Source organism: Melanerpes formicivorus, unplaced genomic scaffold (assembly GCF_026170545.1).
Source record: "Melanerpes formicivorus ecotype bairdi unplaced genomic scaffold, bMelFor1.0.p_v2 SCAF_16, whole genome shotgun sequence".
NCBI lineage: Eukaryota > Metazoa > Chordata > Aves > Piciformes > Picidae > Melanerpes > Melanerpes formicivorus.
Genome location: NW_027142368.1, coordinates 10,552,625 through 10,575,114, shown reverse-complemented (window position 1 = coordinate 10,575,114; position 22,490 = coordinate 10,552,625). Strand labels below are relative to the sequence as shown.

The 22,490-nt window shown below is 36.1% G+C and overlaps 1 protein-coding gene across 10 annotated transcripts in view; it reads left to right on the top strand.

Annotated features, from left to right (window-relative positions):
• SOX6 (SRY-box transcription factor 6) overlaps positions 1–22,490 on the top strand; it is a 356,555-nt gene that overhangs the window by 124,587 nt on the left and 209,478 nt on the right. For all 10 annotated transcript variants that reach the window (XM_068148073.1, XM_068148071.1, XM_068148069.1 and 7 more), the window contains one exon: positions 12,524–12,767. In XM_068148073.1, coding sequence (XP_068004174.1) covers positions 12,528–12,767 — 240 coding nt within the window. In that variant the 5' untranslated portion in view covers positions 12,524–12,527. The remainder of the gene's footprint in view (positions 1–12,523; positions 12,768–22,490) is intronic.

Sequence of the window (22,490 nt, the reverse complement as noted above, 5' to 3'; positions counted from 1 at the left end):
GCTCACTTCAAACTTACCCCCATTCTGGGGTGGCCCTGCGCCTCCCTGCCAGCTCCAGTTTCTCTCCTGCTAGTGCTTTTCCCTCTCTGAATCAGCTCCCAAAACCTCAATGACCAAAAATGATTCAGCAGAAAAAAAACCCTGAAAGAGCCTTTGCTTGCTCCCTTTTTGCACTTTATTTTCTGTCTGCTCCAAGGTAGGCTGATGAGCCCCTCCCCATTCCTGTCATCTCCACTGCGGTCTGTCTAGTGTTAATGCCATGGAGAGGCTGCCAGGGAGGTGCGTGCTGAGGGCTGATGTGGTCTAGTATAATTAGCTCAGAGTTTTCTCCTGCTGTGCTGAGGGTCTTATGTATTTGGATGACCCCCGTCTCTTTCACGACCTTGCTCCACAGGAGCTGCTGGACTTGCAGGGCTTTGCCAAGTACCAACATAAAAATTCATATTCAAATGAAAACTTAAAATCGTTCTTGTTTCAGTAGTTTGTGTAGATTCTTCCCAGAGTTGTTGTCTGGTATGACTGCTTATGCTCGTTGGAGAACTAATTTTGGTTACTTTTTCAAAAGTGCTTGTCTGTGTAAGAGAAGAGATCTTGTTATCTGGAATCAGTTCAAAAGGGGTAGACTGAAAAAGTACAGAGCATGTTGTATACAATCTGCTAGTTTTTAGCATTACCTTACTGTTTTTCGCTTTTCTCTGCGCTGTTTCGAGGAATATTATCATGTCCTATGATCCCTGGTAGTTAAGTTATGATAGTCAGTTTTTCACTGAAAACACAGAAATTTCATACTGTAAAAGAACTCAATGTAATGTTCCTATGCCAAGAAAAGATGTTAAGGATACATCTTTAGCTGAATAAAGAAGTTTCCATAAACCTCAGTACAGTTGCTGTGATTTACAGTGTCTAGGATTTGACCCATACTCAACAGTGTATAATGATTCTATCTCTGTGTCATAATTCTTGACTAAGAGATAAATTTCTTTTAAATTCTATTCATATTTGGTTTAGAATCACAGACACTAGACTGCCTTGTTTGCTGGCTCTTAGTAGGAATGATAGCCATACCAGCTAAATATGACTGTGAAGCTGCATGTTCTGTATGGCAGTGCTTTTGAAGTTGATAATAGAGCTCTCAACAACTGTCCATGAGAAAATGAAACTATTCAGATCTGGTTTTGGAAGTAATAGGCTGCACATATTATATACTGTTTGCTTGTCTATTATAAATTATTACCAATAACCCTAAGTGGGAAACTGTTACAAAATAAAGCCCTGAGCAAAAATTTACACTGTTTGTGAAGACAAGACTTCTTTATGAATGCAGATCATGTGTTTTATCCTTAAATATAGGAAAAAATGGGTCAGAATGAAATCCACAACAAGGAGCTGTGTATTCCAATGGTAGACACACTGTCTCACAAGTTCTAATAGAATATTTCAGTATTTTTAGCTAAGATCACTTGTAAGAGATCTAAGTGAATTTAAATGGTAATGGCAAAAATGTTTAAATTCATTGACAATACTTTTGCATTTACATCCAAGACATTTCAGTTTTGATTTTTGTTTGGGACAGCTTTGTTTGACTGATCATTTGGTTCATGTGCTGGTTTATGTTTTTCTTGTATTTTGATGTTTTGTAATGTTCCTTGACATTTAAAAATACTAACATGTAAGTTTGAGAACTAAGAAATGCGGAGCAATTCAAGGCCTGGGCTCTATTTGCCTTTACCCTTATGATTTATTCAGCTGTGCATGTTTCCTTCTTGTTAGAGATCAGATATTGTATGCTATAATCTTCCATGAAAATGGGGTAGTTGAGGGTCCTCAGATATTGCAAATTATTTCTTCCCAACAATTTTATGCTACTTTTGTGCCAAACCGAAACCAAAAGACAGGGAAAGTAGTTTCCTTTGCAGTTGCTGCAGTCTCAGAGTGCTGTATACAGACTGCATGCTGCTTGATCTCTCCAAGCTCAGTGATGAAGTGGTGGAAATTTTACCTGTGACAATTACTTTTGCTACTAGTCCTAATACTTCAATAAATTCCTTTAAAATTCAAAACTTGGTAGAGGTTTCATCTGTGGATCTTGGGAAAGGATAGGAGGTTCAAAGTCTCAAAAAATTGAACTTTAAATTGTTTGTGTTCCTTAATGGCAACTGATTAGCTTAATTAATAGGGGAGAAAATGTTTTACTTTATTTGAATTCTTATAATTTTGTAATTATTTATCATTTGTCTTCATATTTTCATATTGAAGTACATGAACATTGAGGAAAAAGGGCCCCATCCACTCCTTCCCATGAAAACATGCACAGCCCAAGCAGTGGAGGACTTGGGGGAAAAAAAGGGAGAAGTTGCTGCATTATTGTTCTTGGCCATGTTGCCAAACTAGGCTATTTCTGGAATATTTCCTGGGTAGTTTCAGCTAGGCATAGTATCCTCTGTAGTCTTTGTCTGAACAATATGCTGCTTCAGACTACCCTGTCCTTTATTCCAGTAGTAGCTTCAGCGCACTGGTAAATGAGGTGGCTCCTGCAGGGGACTGTAAACACATTTTAGGGTTCCCATTGTGCACATAGGTAAGGATCATATTGTTTAAGCCTTAGTTCATAACAAAGAAATATTGTACACAATGATGCCTTGTAAAAGACTGTTTATAAGAACTCCAACACAAATCAGTTTCTCAAAGTGGCAGCAAGTAGGACATTTCGTCTAGTTTTGTTTGATCAAAATGCCTGCAACTTTAAAATTGATTTGGGTCTTTGCTGCCTTCATTTCTTTCTCTGTTCCTACTGACACATATCCCATCTCTCCTCCTGCTTTACTGCTTAGCCTCTTGAACACAATGCTACTGTTGGGAGTATGAGCTAGAGTGTATCAATATTGTAATAGAGTGGAAAACTAGGAGCGTGTTGTATGATAGACAAAAGCAAGCATTGATAGCCAGAACCTGTGGGCAGACTGTAGCAGGAAAGCCCAGACTTTCAGTGTTGTACCTGAGCTCTTGGGGGTGCAGCATCTGAGACCAGTTGCAGGAGGTGTTCCTGGTTTTGTGGAGCCTGGCTCTTTTTCTTAACCTTTTCTGCAAGGCACACGTAAGCTGCTTACCCTTTACTGCTATAATTCTTCAGAGAAAAATGATGTCAAAGACTGATTCTTGGCTTTGCATATTTTACTGTCCTCTCTTCTTTTGTAACTTTGCAGCACTGATGAAACTTAAAAAGGTGTGTGAAGGTTTATATCAATAAGTGTACAAGATCTTTGTGTATGCGTTAGCAGTGACTGCAGTATTGATACAGAAAAGGTAGTCCATAATATCACCCAATGATGCAGTTTTTTCAAGAGGAATTTAAGTTTAGCTTTATTTCTGTGAACCAGATGAAACTATTTTTTCAAGTATATATCCCACCTAGGACACTGTTTTATATTTTATAGGATGCTCAGAGCTACTGTAGACACGAAACACGATTTCTGGTTATGAGATCTCTGCATCACCAAAATGCAAATTTCGTTCCTGAATATGTAGGCCACTTGCTGAATAACCTAGAGAAATATATGGTGAAGATGTTAGTTCTCATGTATTCAGATTGCCCCCTTCAAAGGTTTTCCTCAGGTTTTTAATATCTCGAAATTCCCAGTTCTGAGGCAGTCTGCAGTTCAAACTTAATTTTCTGTTCTTAGAGTGAAATCATTTAAATAAACAAATAAAAGTGGCACGTCATGTGTAGCTTGTGCCAAAGTACACTGTGTGCCAGTTAGAATTAATTTTTATGAATCCTCACATATGAGCTTATAATCATAACAATGCAGACATACATACTTGTCCCTAGCATCTTGGATGCCACTTGCAGTGCTTTAAACATGCACAGGTAACACCCCATCATGATTCTGACCTGTGGGGTTTTTTTTAGTATTTAATGAATCACTTTCTTTAGCCTTTTTTCTTCTTCACTTAATGAAAGCCATATAAATCTTATTGCTAAAGAGCACTAAGATGTTTGATAGCAAAAATAAAATCCCTCCTCCTTTTCTTTGTGAATAGCCAGATGGATGTGTTTACCCTTTAGAGAAATTTAGATCTGATATTTTCCTTATGTTTTGTTTTCTTCCTGGTAATTATGTTGGCACTTTGTTGATCCCTAGTTGTGTATTATTACAATGTAAGGTGACAATTTGATTGTCTTCAGTTGGAGAAACAAGTAATTTTATATTCACTAAGCTGTCAGGTAACAGTACCTCGTAGTACTAAGAGCTCCTGGCAGTGTGGTTTGGCACCTATATTTAAGTGCTTTGATGCTTGCGTAACCTCTACTGAATCAGAAATATTTTGCCTGCTAGAAATGTTTTTAGGCTGCTTGTGTATGGTTCTTAGTAAAAGTGCAATTCATAACTGAGCTGCAGAGCCACTGTTCTGTGTTACATGGAGGTACTAATTAGGTGGTTTAGTGAAATGGGCTACAGGTGAGCCTGAAATTGATATTTCATTTCACTGTCTGCTGAGGTGCTCTGTTTGACTTAGAAATGAGAATCAGAAATATGGAGAATGGGAGAGAAACCTGACTGTAGATAAAATATTTCTATTCTGAATTAGGTGGTGCAGAGAAGTGGCACATGACCTTTTGTTTTCACACCTGTAGGATTTAAAATTAACTGTTTAACTCATTAGGTAGAATCTTAAGCACCTCCTGAAAATTAACTGTAGGAGGAAAAAGTTGTAAAAGTACTCTGTCTTACCAGTGGAGTATGTAGCTCATAGAGTACTGAGAGGATTTAATGAACCTTTCAGGAACTCATGCCCATCAGGTGTAAGTGTGATCAGGAAGGTTTCTACTTATTAGAACAAGTTCTTAACTAGCTCTGTAAGGGGAAAAAAGAAGTGTATTCTTGTCTTGTGTAAAGGCTCAACTCAAAGTCTTTGCATACTAAAATAAATTCCTCAGTATTTTTAGGCATTCTTTATCAAAACCATTTATATATAGTCATTCAGTTAAACAATTAAGTCATTCTAGTCCCCCAAAATATACAAATTAATGATTATTTATAGCAACCATTGTTTTTTAATTTCATTGTTAAGGGTTGCTTTTATTTACATTGTTTATTTATAGTTATACTTGCTGCCTAAAACAACAAATCCCAGTAAGGTACTGAGGTAGAACTTCTTGACATGCTAACTCTTCTTTCCATAGTTATTAGTACAGATAGCTGGAAGTGAGTACTGCCTTTTTTCTTTTTCTTCTTCCAACGGTAAGAAATTGGATATCCAGAGACACATGGTATGGTCATAGGACTTTAAAGTCAGCCATCACTGAGAAGCTAATACCAACCAATTAAACAGAGGTGGTTACGTGATGTAACATTATCAGGAGAAACAATTCATGAGTCAAAGCATTCCAGGGCATATGAGCTCCAGTCCAAAGAACAGTCTCAAGATGTTTAAAAAAAGTGACAGCAATATTGTCAGCTAAATATAAACTACAGAAAATATTAACTACAGTGACTGAAGATGAGCACATCCCGGGTGTTAAATGACTATGCTTTCAATGCCCTTTACTGCCTTCAAGGAGAGTTCACCTTAGGCATTTTTGGTGAAAGCTTCTGCTAGTGAATAAAGAGAGTGGAACTTCGAACCTACTAGAAAGGTAGCTTGTATTTTGGAATTTTGTGAATCCAAATAAACACTTGGGATTTTCACTGAAAAGTCAGCAGGGGCTGCAAGGCTGTTCTGCTGCATCCACTTCAATGTTTTTGGCAACTAGATGAATAGACAGGAATGTGTTCCTTAATCCTAATATTTTACTGTGCCTGCATGGCTGAGAAAGGTTTTAAAAACAATTCCAAGGAGTTGTTTAGCTCTCCTGTTGTTTGATTGCAAATAAGAAGAAATACCATAAAAATTATTCCAAACCCCTCTGAGCTTTGTGGAAGTCTGAATCTGAAGTGAACCTTTGTGTTATGGATTCCTATCTATTAGCAGAAGTATAATTTGTCTGTATTGGAAAAGCAAATGCAGAAATAGCTGAGTGTGTATCTTGGAAGCCGTGGGTGTATTGCTTAGCCTGATGCTTATTTCAGCTAGAGATTTGGGTGCTCAGTGATATAGCTGTCATTTCTCAAATCGTATGTTCTTCCATCCCTCCTCTCCACTCCAACACTTTTATTTTCCTGCAGCTATCATAAAGCCTCTAATCTCACACTGCTGTTTATGATCCATATGTAACTAACTGCAAAATGAAGCCAGGGAAGAGCTTGAGGGAGTTAAGCAGATTGGCCTAAGGCCTTGTTGTGTCTCAGAGCCAGGATCAGAGACTGGGAGAATCCCTCCATTGCTGCCTAGTCAGTTTATACAGGCTTTGTGTATGGTGATCCAGGTTGGGGTGTGGGGCCCTAGAAGAATGGAATCTTTAACTGCTCATTTGTGGTACTAAGGTTCCTTGAAAACAGATATGAGATTTCATAATTTTAGGAAATAACTGTTTATTCAGCAATGGCAGACAGATTACAGCATTAGATTTACATGACTAACGTTACAGAGTTATACCTACAGGACATTGTTTGGCTATTGGCAAAGCATTTTCATTTGTCTTTAAGTCTATCTGAACACTGCTGTAATCAGTAGCTTTACACAGCCAAAACAAAGACCACTTTTCCTGAAAGTTTAAACTACACTAAACTGGTTTACAGCTAGAAATAAGTAACTTGTTCCAGTAACTTTTATGCAACTCTGCCAGTATATCCCATTCTGTATCAGGCCTGTACTTTTATAGGTGAACTTGACCTGTGAAGTAGATTGCATTAAGGATGCCTTTGAGTTTCAGAAGTTTTTTGAGGATCTATGAGAGACACAGGGCCACAAAATGATGAGGTGTGCAATGGGTATAAATGAGGAGGATACTGTGGTCAGTGCAGGCAAAGAGTATACAATGCAGTTAATTTATCTCAAAGCTGAGTGTTGATTTGTAAGGGTCCTCTAAGGCACATTTAGTATTGTGAGAGAAGTATACACATTTGTTATTCTTTTATGTGTGGAGGGCTAAGATGCTGAATTTTACTTTTCATGAACCCCAGGCTGGCATAAAAAAATAGAAGGAAATATTTAAAAAGTTATGAGTACTTCTAAAAATGATTTCTTTTAATTTATTTAGTTCTGGAGTCACCAAAGCACTTAGACATGTGCTTAACTTTTTGAAACTGAGTAGTCCAATTTGAAACTAGTGGACTGCTTGCATACTTGCAGTTAATCATGCACTTAAGTACTTTAATCTGGCACTTTGGGGAAAAGGAATGGAGACTGTTCATAAAAGCTCTGTAAACGAATGTATGTCTAATCTAATCTGATTCCAATCTACTGTTGGAGCTGCAGACCTGGGTTATGTCTGTACTGCAGACACTACAGCAGGATGAATTAGTCCATCTGAGTCCCATGCTACTGTAGTTGGAGTGCTATCAGAAACGAGCTTGTTTAAAATTAGTTTGAATATCTCAGCATTACAAAGCAGTCATTTATGTGGCTGCAGTGTAGACATGCCTTTAGGTTTATGAATGCTTCGTGAGGGTGGAGCAGAGCAGAAGCTAGAGTCTCCAGCCAGCTACAAGTCTACTTGTCATATATCTCATTGTTACTGCTTAGTTTATATATATATATTTATATTATTTTTTTTTTCTTTGAATAGTGTTGAGCTATGACATTATTATTATCTGTGTTAATACTTTGTGACTTGATTTGGAAGTGCCCAGCAGCTAAAACTCCAAGTCTAGCCATAATTACTAGTGTAACATTTAATCGTTTGAGCAGTCAGCAAGGATGGAAGAATTTAGCCTTAGGAAGTCTTTCATGTCAGGAATATAATCTAATTGTTTCAAAAAAGAGGATAGACATTGCTAGAAGAATTTGAGGCTATAGAAGAGCCTTAATCAATGAGTATTATTATTTGTACTTATACACACTATCTGCAGGAAAAAAGGAAAACATTTTGAGAATCTGATGGGCAGTCTTCATTAGGAGACAGAGAATTTTGGTTTTGGATCAAAATAAAAATCCATGTCAGATATGTGGAGAATGGAGCTATTTGGGACTGTGCATAGTTATGTGTAGGTAAGAACCCTTTAGTTTAATTTAAGCTTTACTATCACAGTTTTGAGGCTGACTGAATCTGGGGTTCAATTCCTCAGCTTTATTGAGGTTTTGATCCTCTTCTTTTTCTGTCTCAGTTTCAGAATGAGATAGAATAAATCCTAGAATAAATGAGATAGAAAAATCCTAGTTTTGGAAAATCCAAATCAAGATTTATTTATTTCTTCAAAGTTGAGTAGGTGATAAGACTTCAGATAATTAGAGTCTTTTCCAACTCCTTTTTTCCCATATCCATTAGGTATATTTTCCACCTTTAGTGATTGCTGTGTTCAGCTAATCTGTCAATTTAACCAAAGCAACAATTTCACAATGTAGTTTTCTTTCTGATTGTGTGCTGTGTAATCAATATACTGATATAATGTGAGTGTAATTTCCTCTCTTATTTTATCTCCACTGCACAGTATTATAAATAAACAGCTAAAAAAGAAAAAAGAAAGAAAAGCACCAAACAAATCTGTTGCATCTTCTTTTAAGATTGTACCACTGTAGACACTTGTTCTAGTAAAGTAGAATTGGACCCACTTGATTGCATTTAAATTTTTCATGCTTCAGCAGTTTGTCTGGGAGCACAGTAAAGAAAACCCCCCGAGCGAGGATAGCTTAGAATAATAGAACTTGATTTTGTGTATTATAGCGGCACCATTTGCGCTGCTGTAGTTAGGGTTGTGTCAGCACTTCCATTATAAACCCCTGTTTGCAGGGGTTATAACTAGGGAGATATTTTTTATCAGAAACTTTTTTGAAAATCATTTGAGTGAATTTGATTGATAGTGAGTGAAAAAAATAAGATAAATTATCATAGAAATTAGTAAATTTCTGATACTTTTTACAAGCCTTATTTATTATGAATATTGATTTTGGTTTTTTTTCTTTTGCTTTTCTCACCAAGGATTGTAGCAAATGCATTTTTCATATTTTAAATGTAAAATTGGGAAGTTATTATGGCTTAAAATTTGGCTGCTATTCATACTCTCATTTTAAACATTTAAACATTTTAACACAACAACCTGTTATATGGTTCAATGTTAACATAAACATACTCTACATAAAAGGGCCAGATTCTTCTTCCTTTGAATTTGATGAGACCTTAGAGTTTTTCACTGAACTCTGTCTTTGGACCTGATGGAGTTCTGTGTGCAAAATTCTCCCATTTAAATGAAAACAAACTAGTAATGAGTAAAAACCTCTGTGAAGTAATTGCCTGAATAATACCCAGTTGTAGAGTTCATATTCACTCTGCTTTTCAGATTATAAACCCAGGAATAATCAATATTTGGTGCATAACCTGGCACCTCCGAAGACATGTACACATGAGGTATATTGATTGAGTTAATGATTATGCTGGAAAAAGAAGGTAGAGACCTTCATCTGGTAGCGTCCTACGTCTCTGTCCCTTTTACCCCAATGTTTAAAATCTAGCAACCAAAAATCTGGAGGGTACATTAAGTATTGAACTCTGACTGTACTTCGTGTTCTAAATGATGCCAACAAAGGTTTAGGGGAAAATAGAAGCAAAACACACCATTTTTAAAAGGTCATGAGAAGACTAAGTCCCTTGGAGGCCTGCTTGAACTTGCTGTTCTGTTCAGGGTTCAGGACCTCAGTAACTGAGTAAAGTTCAGTATGAAAATGTGTCTGCCCATAATACAACAGTGAACAAAAGGTATGGGTGGAGCTGGAAAGCATTTGAATCCTGCTCTTGGTCCATTCTTAGTCTAGTACAGAAAAAAGTTGGTGGGCACGACCTGAGATGATTAGCAAATGCTACTTTGTCAATAGAATTTCGTTTATAAGTTAACAGAGTCCCATTTTCTCTATGTAATCAACTTAAATAACAGAACATGAATAGAGATTTTTATTTAATTTTGTTGAAAACATCATAAATAAGAGGAAAGCATATTAGTGTGTATGGCAAAGGAAAAGTGTTTCCTCTGCAGGGCATTACCAGTAGATAGCTTTACTGAATGGTCACTTGAGGAAACACCAAAAGCCTGTTTATGAAATAGAGGTGAAGCCTTTCTAGACTAATTATATTCAGCATGTAATTTCTAAACTTCAGTCTGAATTTTGATTTTCAATTAACATTCCCAATTTGAAGATAATTTTCTATTTAATGTAATTGCAGGAAATAATTTATTGGCTGATTAAGACTGAGGGCCCAGCCTTCCTTAAGAAAACAGTCCCTAACAAACCAGCCTTTAAAGCCAACTCAGAGCTTTGGACAGATTCAGCCTATTTTTGCAGCTGCAGAGTTGTGTTTAATTAGGATTGTGCACTATTATTCATTGGTGCAGTTTGTAGTTAAAATTATTCTTAGGAGACATTTTCATTTCTGGTTTTGTGTCATGATTAATTTATGGTGAAGAAACAGCCCTAGCTATAGCTTTTCACAGAAGCTCGTGCAGTTTCAAACAGGAATGAGATCTGTTGCAAAGGTGAAAGAAAGAAAAATCCTTTATTGTGACTTACGGGCTTCATGTCTGATTTTCAAATTGCATAGAGCACTGACTTATATTTTCATGTGAGCGATTACATTAACATGACTGTTTTAATGAGAAAAAGAGAAATAAACCCTTTATTTTATCTTGGATCATAGTAATTATGAACCAGAACCTTTTGAAGTCCGTACAATAATGCTGGTTGCTGACCTCTTGGCATATTCTCTGTAGCATCAACACAAATTCTTTAGTGTAGTGAGAATGTAATACACGGTTTAAATTCCTCAGCTATGCTTATTGGCAACATTAATATTAGACTCCCACTTACACTTGGGTCCTCCTAAAGAAAACACAAACCCTTTTTTCCCCACCAGTATCGAGTTTAAGAGGCAGGATTATCTCTATTTACAGAGTAGTTATTCTAAATAGGTATCAGTGTTTTAATATGTTTCGAAGCACTTCAAAGCTTGTAATACTTTCATATAGTAGTGTACATAATTAGATTAGTTGATCCTATATTAATTTTTTTTTTCTCACTGTAGGATAGTAAATCTGAACTCCCTCATTAATTGTGAGAAATTTAGCATTAGCTGTTAAATCCTATGTGAAACACGGGCTGCAACATAAAAACTACTGTTTAAATTGGAATTAACTTAATTATTTTTCTTTGCACTTGATATTTCCTTCACTGTAATATTCATGAAAGCATGTGACAGATTTGTAAATTTAACTGTTAGTCTCAGATTTCCAGACCCTTTAATCAGTATTTATTTGTCTGTAGAAACAGTACTAGCAAGTTAATGATTTGCTAATTTGAAAAATGCTCATGTGGTTTCCCATGTTAACTGATTTGTGCATTTTTAAAGAAATGGTATGAAATCAATTATTGTTAAAAAGCAATTAAGGTGAAGATCTTATTCCTTAGTCTCACAGCCATTTCAGTGTCAAGGATATTCTAAAGCTACTCAACCCTGAGAAAATAGCTAATATATTCTATATGTCCTCTTTTAGGTTTATTAGTGATTGTTTTAACAGTTGCAGTTAATCTTATTAGAAATTTTAAACAAAGTGTTTTCAGATTTTGAGTTGAAGTCAGTTATATTTTCATCTAAGTGCAGAAACTGTGGTAAAAGCTGTGTTTGCATATGAGATGGTAGTAAGGGGCCATTATTAGGAAAAGACATTTAACATAAATCAATGCATTTATTCATTACACTTTTAAGTCATTTAAAGTAATTTGTTGAGCTGTATCCTGTCCTGGATGCCTAATATGAAATGAAACACAATTATTTTAGATTTTTCAGTTCAAACTGAAAAGTTTACTGAGATATTATCCATCCATTCAATAAACTCTCCAGTTTTTAGAACACTTTTCACATGAACATCTCAAAACACTTTCCAAAAGGTAGATTGGGGCAAAAATTGAAACATGTTAAGAGCAGATACAGTTATAAGCTAACAGCCAAAGAACTTACTTAGCAGAATTTGAATTAGATTTAAAAATTCTTGTCTGTGTATAAAATGTCTTCTGCTTGTAAGGAATGAGTCTAGAAAGCATGATGGACTCTGTCCTTTAAATGTTTGCCTTTAACCTTCAGATTGCTCATGGGAGTAAGAGTTTAAAGACTTGAACTCTTAGTCAAAATAAACAGGAAAATACCAATAAAATAATAATTTTCTTATGACTGGAGAAACTGTTATTGTTTGACAACTCTGAATGACTAGATTGACGTCGTATACTCAACTCTGACCTTGACTTGACATCAATGAATAGTTTATCTCAGTGTTTTGGATCCAGATCCCCCAAACCCATACTTTTAAAGATTATTTTTTTTATGATTAGTTTTTAACTGTTGTAGGCATGTGTGGTGTGTTTAGACAACTGTTTTGAGCTGGATTTCCTCACCCCTCTTAAGACCAATCTTTTCTTTTTGTCTACTTTTTTTGTTTTGTAGAAGAATGTCTTCCAAGCAGGCTACCTCTCCATTTGCATGTGCAGCTGATGGAGAGGAAACAATGACCCAGGACTTAGCATCACGAGACAAGGAAGAGGGCAACAGTGATCAGCATGCGACCTCTCATCTGCCTCTACATAATGTAATGCACAACAAACCTCATTCTGAGGAGCTACCAACTCTGGTCACAACCATCCAACAAGATCCTGAGTGGGATGGAGTCATCTCAGCCCAACACAGAATGGTGAGTTTCTCAGTTCTCACAATGGCTTTCTAAGTTAGTGTTGTAAAAGACTGCTCAATTCCATTTTGAAGGACATGTTCAGTACAAGCCTTCATGAGTGTAAAGCTTTTTAAATGTTAAAGTGTCAATGTTAGTAATAGATCAACATCAATATGATGTAATTGTAAATTACAATTGTATAATCATCTTAAGTATACAGGTCTGTATGAATGAGGTCATTTGATGAGTTCACCTTCAGAAAGGAAATGCATCTATTTATCATGTTTTCACTCATACCTTGATTTATGTCATAACCTCTCCAGCTCATATATTCAAGCATTAATTTCTGACAGGAGGATATAGCTCACAACTGTTTGTCATCTGAAAAGTGTTGTGCTGAAGGAAGAAACTCTAATGTCTTTTTTCACTTGTCACTCAGAAATGAACCCACCAAATCTAGAATATTATAGCTTTACACCACAACAAAGAAGCTGACATCTTAGGTGACACACACATGCTGCTGTACTTACAGGACATTATAACTTTTTGTGAGCAGAAAGGTGTTTATGAGTAACTGTGTCATGGCCTTCTGCTCTAGATCACCTGTTTGTATACAGGTAATGCTAGCCATGATCAGAATCACTATCTGTATTCTCCTTAGTAGCCTAGATAAAATTATTTTGCAGTTGTAATTCTGTGTCTGCATCCTCCAAACTCTGCAATAAATGGGAAGACTGTGTGAAGACTGCATGGGCAGAGTATCTTTGTCAATGCGTTTTCCTTGCGTATCTTCCTCAGAAGCAGGATTAAGGTACGTGGAGCAGCCAGGTGTTCTGTAAATTTAGAACACCGTAATTCCAGGCTCTCCATGAAGTCATTTTCACAGACATTAAGCTCACACAGTTAGTTTAAAAAAGAATGCCCTGCATTTTCATGATTTTCCCCCTGTATTTTTATTAAATGTCTATGAGGGATTCTTTTTGCAGCAAGTTTTTTTTTGCTCATGTCTAATCTAAGAAGGTAAAAAATAAACGGTTAACAATTACTTTAAAGAAAAATTGTTATAGATCAGTTGCTTGACAAGGCAAGTTGTAGGTTGCATATATGGTTTCTATGCAGAACTCTTACATGGAAGGGTCACTATTTTCCCAAGTCATGTGATAAACACAGCAGAATAATTTTAGGCTTATCAGAATAATTTCTGTGTTTTCAGGAGGCCAAGTTGTATGCAGGCTAGAAAGAACTGTTCAAGTTTGTTGATGGAAAAAGGAAATCTATGGATTTATCAGGTGTTTTTCTATTCATTCAGAGAGGCATGTGCACTCTGGGAATTTTGGTCTTAAGACACCAAAAACATTGGTAAAATGATTCCATATCCAGAGAAAAAGGAACTCCTAGCCTACAGGAGTCTGACAAAGCATTTGGTTTTGGTTCAAGCTGTTCCTTGGACCTGGAGTAACACTTAAGCTGAAATGATAGAATCTCCTGCAGTATGGTCCGTTGTACTCATTTGTATTGTTGTGAAGTAGGCAACAGAGTGCAGTCTCTGTTTTCTTTCTTAATACTGCATTAGCATGTCAACACTTGGACATGGCATGAATCAATACCCATCTTATCATGTTTCAGAACAGGTGCATAAACTTTGCTTGAGTGACTTAGCACTCTGGTTTTCCTCTCTCCTTTTCTTCAGTAAATATTCCATCATATATGTAGATGAACGTCCTGAAAATCATTAGGAGTTTCCACAATTCCCTTGGGTTAAATCTGGCGGTGGATGTATGCTATCTTTATTTAGGTAGCTCTCAGCTAAACCAAACAGATTTATTTTTTTTTTTGCCTAGCTCAAAGCTGGGTATAATTTACAAGGCTTGGCTAGCAGTGGTGCTTGGTTGCAGTTTGAGAGTTCTAAAATGTTCAGAGTGGAGTGTCAGTGTTGTTACAATTTAGGTGGGTTTGATGCCTACTTAGATCACACCAGTGAGGTGGACAAAATATTGTTTTTCTCTTTAAGGGACTGTCATTTAGGGTAACTTGTTTGATTTTATTTTTATTTTCTCTTATTTCCTTCATGAGCAAACCTTTGAGCCTCAATTAATTACATAAGGTTTCTCTGAAATACCGCTGTTTCCAGGCAGGCATCAATATTGCTAGGAAAGAATTCAGAGGTGCCTGCAATTTTCCCAATGAAGGCAATTGCATACTCTTTCAAGAGAGGAGTTCTTTCCAGAAAGACAAATTCCAGAAGGTGGATTGGGCAATTTTGAGATAGGTGCTGTGGTGGTGACCACTTTTCTACTTAATAAAACCAAATTCCCAGAAGGTAAGCGCATTCCAACCTTTCACAGACACATCCTTTCAAAGCAGATTTGCAGAAGCACTTGCTCATACCGGTTACATTGAAAGTAAAGACAGTAGTGCTGTCATTAAGATGCATCAATAATGTGTGTTGTCTGGTTATAAGATAGTAAATTCAAAGAATGCTGTGTTGACATATGGGGAGGAAAAAAATTCTCTTTTATGTGGTATCTAATTAAGGACACAATCCTGCATCCTTTGCACCCTTAAAACTACTAAGGAGTTCACTGGAATTTGTGAGAGTGCACCCTGTGCATCGTAACATGCTTACAAGAGCTACACAGATCTTAAGTGAAAGAAAGATACCATAGCAGAGCAATTTAACAGAAAAAAAAGGTTAAGGTTTTCTCCAACATTTATGGTATGCAACACGTTCTGTAATATAAGATACCTTTAAACTACATTGTGTATTATCATAAAAAACCCCACACTAGCTAGAAATGTTTTCAAACTTTCACTCCCTTCGGATATCAGGCATTGCTTTCCACTGAGTCCTTTGTGTATTCTGAATGTCTGGAAGCCAAAATATTTTGTTTTAACTCCCACTCTATAGTATTTCCCAGCTGTGTACTTATATGGTGTAATAAAAGGATTTAACAAATGGGAAATAGCAGCTGCATTTGGAAATTCCCTTTGTGCTCCCTCTTCATTTGACAGATTCAGCAATGTGTAACAACTGTAACGTCAGACCTGTAATGACTTACACTGCGAGTATCGTATCACCAGCCAATTTGATGTTACAGTAGGCAGAAAACTGAAAGATTTCTGTAATTTCATATTGCTGAGTTGGAAAGATTTTACATAAATGTCTAACTGTAACTCACAGAAGAATGCCTGGCCATGGGTATTTAATGCTGCATATCCTTCTAGGAAATAAAATCTGTTATAGGGTAAGGACATAGCTGGTTGCTGTAGTAAACTGTGGGAAGAGGGCAAAGTGGTAGTAAGATAATGAGGACAGTACCCAGCTTTCTCCCATGGAGAGTGAGTGGCAGGCAAGGAACACAGTCAGGTTTTTAGACTGCATCCAAAACCTGGCTCTCTTGGAGCAATAGAGAGAGAGAATCAGGGGGGAAAGACAGCAATGCTAATTTTTACTAAATTTAATAGTAACTGAATTGTTGCATGCCAGTAATTGATTCCCATTTGTTTACATATTTACTATTAAATCTTAACTTGTGCTTTGTTCACTGGTGAACCAGAAATGGTCCCCTCTTTCATATAGAGCCCCTTACAGTTTGTGAGGTAAACTATGAAGTGTTAGGAGAAAGCAGTGCCACCAAAATGCAAAACTGGATGACCAAGCTGGCGTGATCTTTGAGGAGTGGGATGGCGTATTCCTGTGCCTGTGAATGCTAGATGTGGGCCTTGTGAACAATAAATTTGATCAACGTTAACTTAATGAAATATGGAATCTTTCTCAAAATCACAGAATTCCCCTCCATCCCCTGCTCCCAACAGTAACAAGAAGGGAGGGGCAAATTCTATTCCAAATCCCAATATAACAATTTGGTAACAGGCAGGATTTGTGAACAACTTGCAGGAACTGTACCTTAACTACACATGATGATAGATCAGTGTGATGGTCACAGTAATCTTTTCCTTGCCTACCACTGTAGAGAGTATACAGACAGCATGTGCATGCACAGAATGAGGGCATCCACATCCCTTTGCTCTGCTCTTCCTTGTAATGATGCAGTGAGAGTGTTACAGGGAACCACAGCACCATCTCAGGTCTAGAGGCTGAGTGCTATTTCCTTTTGATGAGAACCAAACACATACATACATATATATATATATATATACACACACATATTCACAGAAATACAAGTTGATTTCCTCCAAATATATGCTCTGTTTCCCTGTACATTTTGTAACATCACTCAGAGGCGCCTTGGATTTAGAAATGAAATGTATCTCATTGGATTTTATCTCAAATGGCAACATCTCATAGTTAATGTCAAGTCTCTGTGTTTTGTTGACTTCTTGCCAAAAGAATGCAAGGCTTCCTACCCTTCCACTCTGGCTGCGTGCAGGTCTCAGCAGTACTGATAGATTTGTATATGCAGCAGGAAAAGTGAAGATCTCTTAATGCCACGTGTATTTTCTCCTTTAAAAATAATTTTATAGCACCAAGCATCAAATTTAACTTTATATAGCTTTAGCAAAACTGCTGGTATCAGAAAGGCAGAAATAGGTGGTATCCTGGAGGTTTTAATGTTTCAGTGTTCCCTGTCTTTACATAAAACAAGCGCAATCCTGTTGCTCCCTGCTCTCCTGATTAACTTCTCTTGTTGAAAGTTCTTCCCTTTAAGAAATATAAACTCAGGTTTGTGGGAAAGATCACTGAAAAATGTTTGCACATGGTAAACACGGTGAATTTGTTGTTATATAAATTCATGACTGCAAATTCTCAAAAGTTATAGATACAATTATATGTTTCCAAATTGTATTTGTAGTTCATTTACAGGCTGGATGTGAGCATATAAAATGCATCAAATATAAATGCCCTGAACTCTGGCAATTCTGTATCTGCTAAATTGCTCATGCAGCTGTTATTTACATGTAGAAATCTGAGTTTTGTAATGATTGAAAGCGATTCTACTATGCTTGTGATATTATTTCTGCATGCCAGGTAGTGCATCGGAATTTTTACCTAACTAAAGAGATAAATACCTTCATATGTAATTACATGGGTTCAAAGTTTTGGCTGAAACCAAAGGGTGTGAAAAAGCAAATGATATGATATTTTATTTTTCCATAAAATAGGTTTCTCTGAGATATATATATTGCAGTAAAGAGACATTTTTTTTCCCAAGCATGTTGTTTTGATTTGCAAAGCATCAGCTTTGTGCTCAACTTCACTTTATTAGGACTGCCGACAACTATAATGTTAAGCACATCTCTAAAGGTTTCAAAGACCAAGGACTTAGTTTTACTAGCTTTAGCATAAAAAGATGTTTACATTTCATATTAAAAATAATAAAAGGATTCCCTTACAGTGTACAGGATAATGTGCTTAATGGGGGTGGTGAAATACAGAATTGACTTTATTTGCAGAAGAATCAAATAATTATTCTTTTTGGCATGCCTGTTATACTTCCACTATTATTTTCATTTTGATGCTATATTTTTTTTTCCCCCCAAATGTATGGTTTATTTTAAACCTTTCCTTACATTCTAGGGTGAACTCTGGTTAAATAAAATTAGTTGTCACCTGAATTCCTCACAAAAGACTTGCAATATGTTCGTTTAAACCTGTACTAATTTTTTTTTTCTTTCTCTTATTTTACCATTTCCTATTATTGATATTGTATCAAAAGTTATTAATTCACTTCTGTTTATTGACATTATTTTTTTTTTCAAAAGTAGAAGCATTTAAATGCTCTAAATTGTAAAATATTTTTTTTTCTTTGGGCAAGAAGGAATCAGGTATGCATGCTGATTAACACACTCCAGTCATTAACATGTGATTATGTGGGCTGCATATTGAGCACCTGCCAAAAGATAAAATCCAGCACTTTACTACATCTGTGCAAGGACTTTTTGCATTTCTTTTGTACTTTGACAGCTCAAGAAAAAACAGACTTTGCTATCTTTGTTCAGCATAATAAAACTATGTATATAAGATGTCTTCATGGAGAAAGGAAAGATACTACTTGTATTTATTTTAATCTTTGCGGCCATGAAAAATCCAGGGACTGAGACTTACACAGCACCAAGTGTAATATGAATCTCCTAATGTACTCTATCACTGACATTCATATACAGTTTACAACATTCCTGCATGTTTATAAGGATTATCTGTTCTGGGTTTCAGCCAATGTTATTGTAATTCACAACAGTTTTATGTGATACCTTTACGTCTCATAAATGTCTTGTTTTTATTTCAATCTTCCAACGGTTTCATCAGTGTTTACCTTAAAGAAATACAAGTACTCTATTCAGTAGGCTGGTTTCCTGCATTCATTCCTCTGCAAATGCTAAAAGGGAAACATAAAGCATGTAATACATGTCATGCAACTATATACAGAGAAGGATTTCCGTGTGCATTTGATATTGCTAAAAACATAAATACAAATTTTATTTCGATATTTACGATGGATCTAGTTATAAGCTGGACAACTAAGACAACCTAATAGGAGGAAGTTGGATATATACAAAGTGGTCTGGAATATCCAAGCCACACAATCCTTGTTTTATTTGGCAGCTTCTGACAAGCATACATCACAAAATATGTGTCTTTATTTACCAGAAAGTTAAACAGTGCTAATCGTCTGGGACTGATCACAATGCATCTTCAGTTTCAGTTTAGATGAAAATATCAGTCCAAATACTCATTCTGTAAATGGTTGTTCATTTCTCTTTCCTTAATAAGAGCATTTAACCAAAGTCCAAAGCATAAAGTCTCAATATTGCTGTGATTTATTACCAAGCCTAAACAGAGGGAGTTAAGACATATGGTATTTGAATGATTACGGAAATCCTTAGAATCTAACTCCTACTAAAACACACATGAGTTTATGCATATAATTTGTGGATGAGTTGATTGCTACATAGAAATGATTGGTCATTGTATTTAAGAATTTTGAGATGATTTTCTGTTCTGCACTGGAGCAAAATGTCAACATTTTGCACAGATTTGATCATTTGTAAAGTGAAGGATTTAAATCACACCGTTGAAAAATTGTGATCATCTGAAATCTCTCTACCCAAAAGTTGGTATATCTCAATTAATTTGGTTTGCTCCAGCAACTGAGTATGAAGGGGCTGCTGCAATTAAGTGATCATATTTTGCATCAAAAAGAAAAGGCTCTGCCTATTCCTTCTAAACAATCTTGCAGTGGCCTATTCATAAGACCATATTCATACTATGTATGACTGATTACTATGTGATCTCATTTTAAAATCTTTGATCTAAACAAAAGTTATTTTCATCTTTTTTTTCTTAATTTAGTATATTATTTCTTGGCTTAGAGCTAGTGCTTACTGATGTATTGTTTCTTCCTGAGGTTTTTAAATGTGTATAAAAGATGAAATGTAGATCTGTTACAGGCTGCATTCAGCCTATACTTTGGCAGACGAATCCATGTAAGTTTTATTAGCGTAAATGCTGAGTTAGACTTGAGGTTTTATTCCATTACTTGCCATTTGCCCTCCCACTAGCATAATTTGCTGAGACTTTACAAATAATGTTCTCTCAATAGCTCATAGCAGTAGTTCTCAAGCCTTGCATTTATATAAATCTTTCTTAATAAAACTTTTGTGGGTTTTTTTATTGGATGAGAATTGGAAATGATCACTTAGATTTTTAATTTCTCTTAATTCTATTTAATTAAATTCCTCAAAATGGGAAACCTTATTTAATGTAGTGATTGGAAATGATTTTGTAAACATTTGCTTTCATTATATGTTAACTCCAGACTAGTTCCAAGTGCCAGCATGCCTCTAGTACTTGGAATCAAAACCACTCTGGATATCCAACTTTCCTGGGGTGTTTACATGTGTCCCATTCAATGCAGAGACAGATAAATATCCCTTTATAACAGAAAAGCCTCATCCACATGGAAATAAGCAATTCAGCTAACACATTTTATGTTAGTAATATTTGCTTTCTACTTCTTCTTGGCCATTCATCCTGTGATTTCCACTGAACTCTTACAGAAACAGTTTTCTCTCTGGCTACTGAGTAGGATCGTAATCATCAGCTTTCCAAGTTGACAGTAGTTATTCTTAAATTGCTAGCTAACACTGTGACCCTGATTTTGTTCAGCCCACAGTTTCAGTTCCCAAGTTTTCCTCTTTTCTCACCTTTAGAAAACTTCTCTCTTTGAGACAGAATCTATCCTCCCTACATAAAACGTAAATGCTACCATGAAGGAATTGTGATATCTCTTTACTGAAGTCTGCAGCCTCGTGCACTCTGTTTCTGACGCTCCTGACCAGAGAATCCAGTTCACCAGACTGTTGGTCTGTCTTTAACCCTTATGAGGATTCCAAAGAGAGTCTATCCCAAGCCACATCTCTGCTCATAATTGTGGAGTTCCCAAACTGAGATATTTCTTCTCAGCTTTCAAATGCAGCACTTGTGTTTTATATGTTGGGCACTGAGGGAAGGAACAACAGTATTGAATCTTGGTTTTAGTCAACAGTCTTTCACTGTCATTTTGTGTTTGTTTGCTCTATTTTCATAAAAGTTGACACAAGTTGGCTCATGATCCCGTTTGCAGATATTGTTATAAACGTGAACTTCTGGATAAGAAAAATACAAGGTCAACTTTCAGTACCCCTATTTATATCACTTACAGCAGTATTCCCTCTTTTATTCTGTTTAAACCAGTGGGAGCAGTGATGGGAAATGAACTACTTAAACTGTTAGAATCTAAATACCCAAGAGAATACATTTTTTACACTAACAAGAAAATTGTAATTATTATTTCAATTCCTTTTCAACAGAAACATGTAAGAATGTATAAGGATTTTCCTTCCTTTGCACGGAAACTCAGCAGCTCTCTTTTTGAAGAATTTTATCAGTGTAACTTGTGAAATTCAGTGAATGTACATACTAAAAGCATCATCCTGTCAGAGTAAGAGGCAGGCTAACTTATCTGTACGTATTATCTTGATGTAACAGTTTGAAAGGAATTGTTATGGAGTGTGAAGAAAATGCCATATATGTAGTCACAAAAAGACCCTGGCTTTATTTATGCCAAGATGTTGTTTGAAATCACTCAGAACTGTTAGCAAAACTCTATTTGAGCCATTCACAGCAGCTCTGAAAGGAATGGCCAACAGGCCATGGGCTGTTGACACCAGGCAGCTTGAAAAGCTACTAAGGCTAAGGAAATTGTTGTTGGGCATACATACATTCAAAGCACACTTGGGGTTGACTAAAGAAGTACACTGCACCTCAAACATGGAAATAGGCCATGGGTAGATCAGGGAAAGCCTCTACCATGTTGCACTGGAAATCTTAATGTTGCTTTCTCGTTGACATATGAGTAAGGGGGATAGGTAGAGATTTTAGGGGTCAATAAAAGAATGATTTCATGCATGGGCTACCTAGCCCTGAGTGAGCCATGAATAGTGTTTTAGTACTCATGCCTTGCTAACTTCTGCTATTCTGTCTCTTGTGCATTTATTTATTTTTCTCAGTTTTGTCCACTTTAAAACCTAATCCTAAAATATTAATGCCTTTAATGGATTTTCTGGTTTATTCATCTCTGCAAATAAATACGTCTTCAACTTAAAACATTTTTACATCTGACAGAGTGTGGCAAAGAAGAAAGCTTAAGATGTAAAACTGTCATAGGTGTTGTTCCTTAAGCAGTTAGATATTGGTCATATCCTCTTGGTCATTTTCTTATTAACTGTTATCACCAATTATGC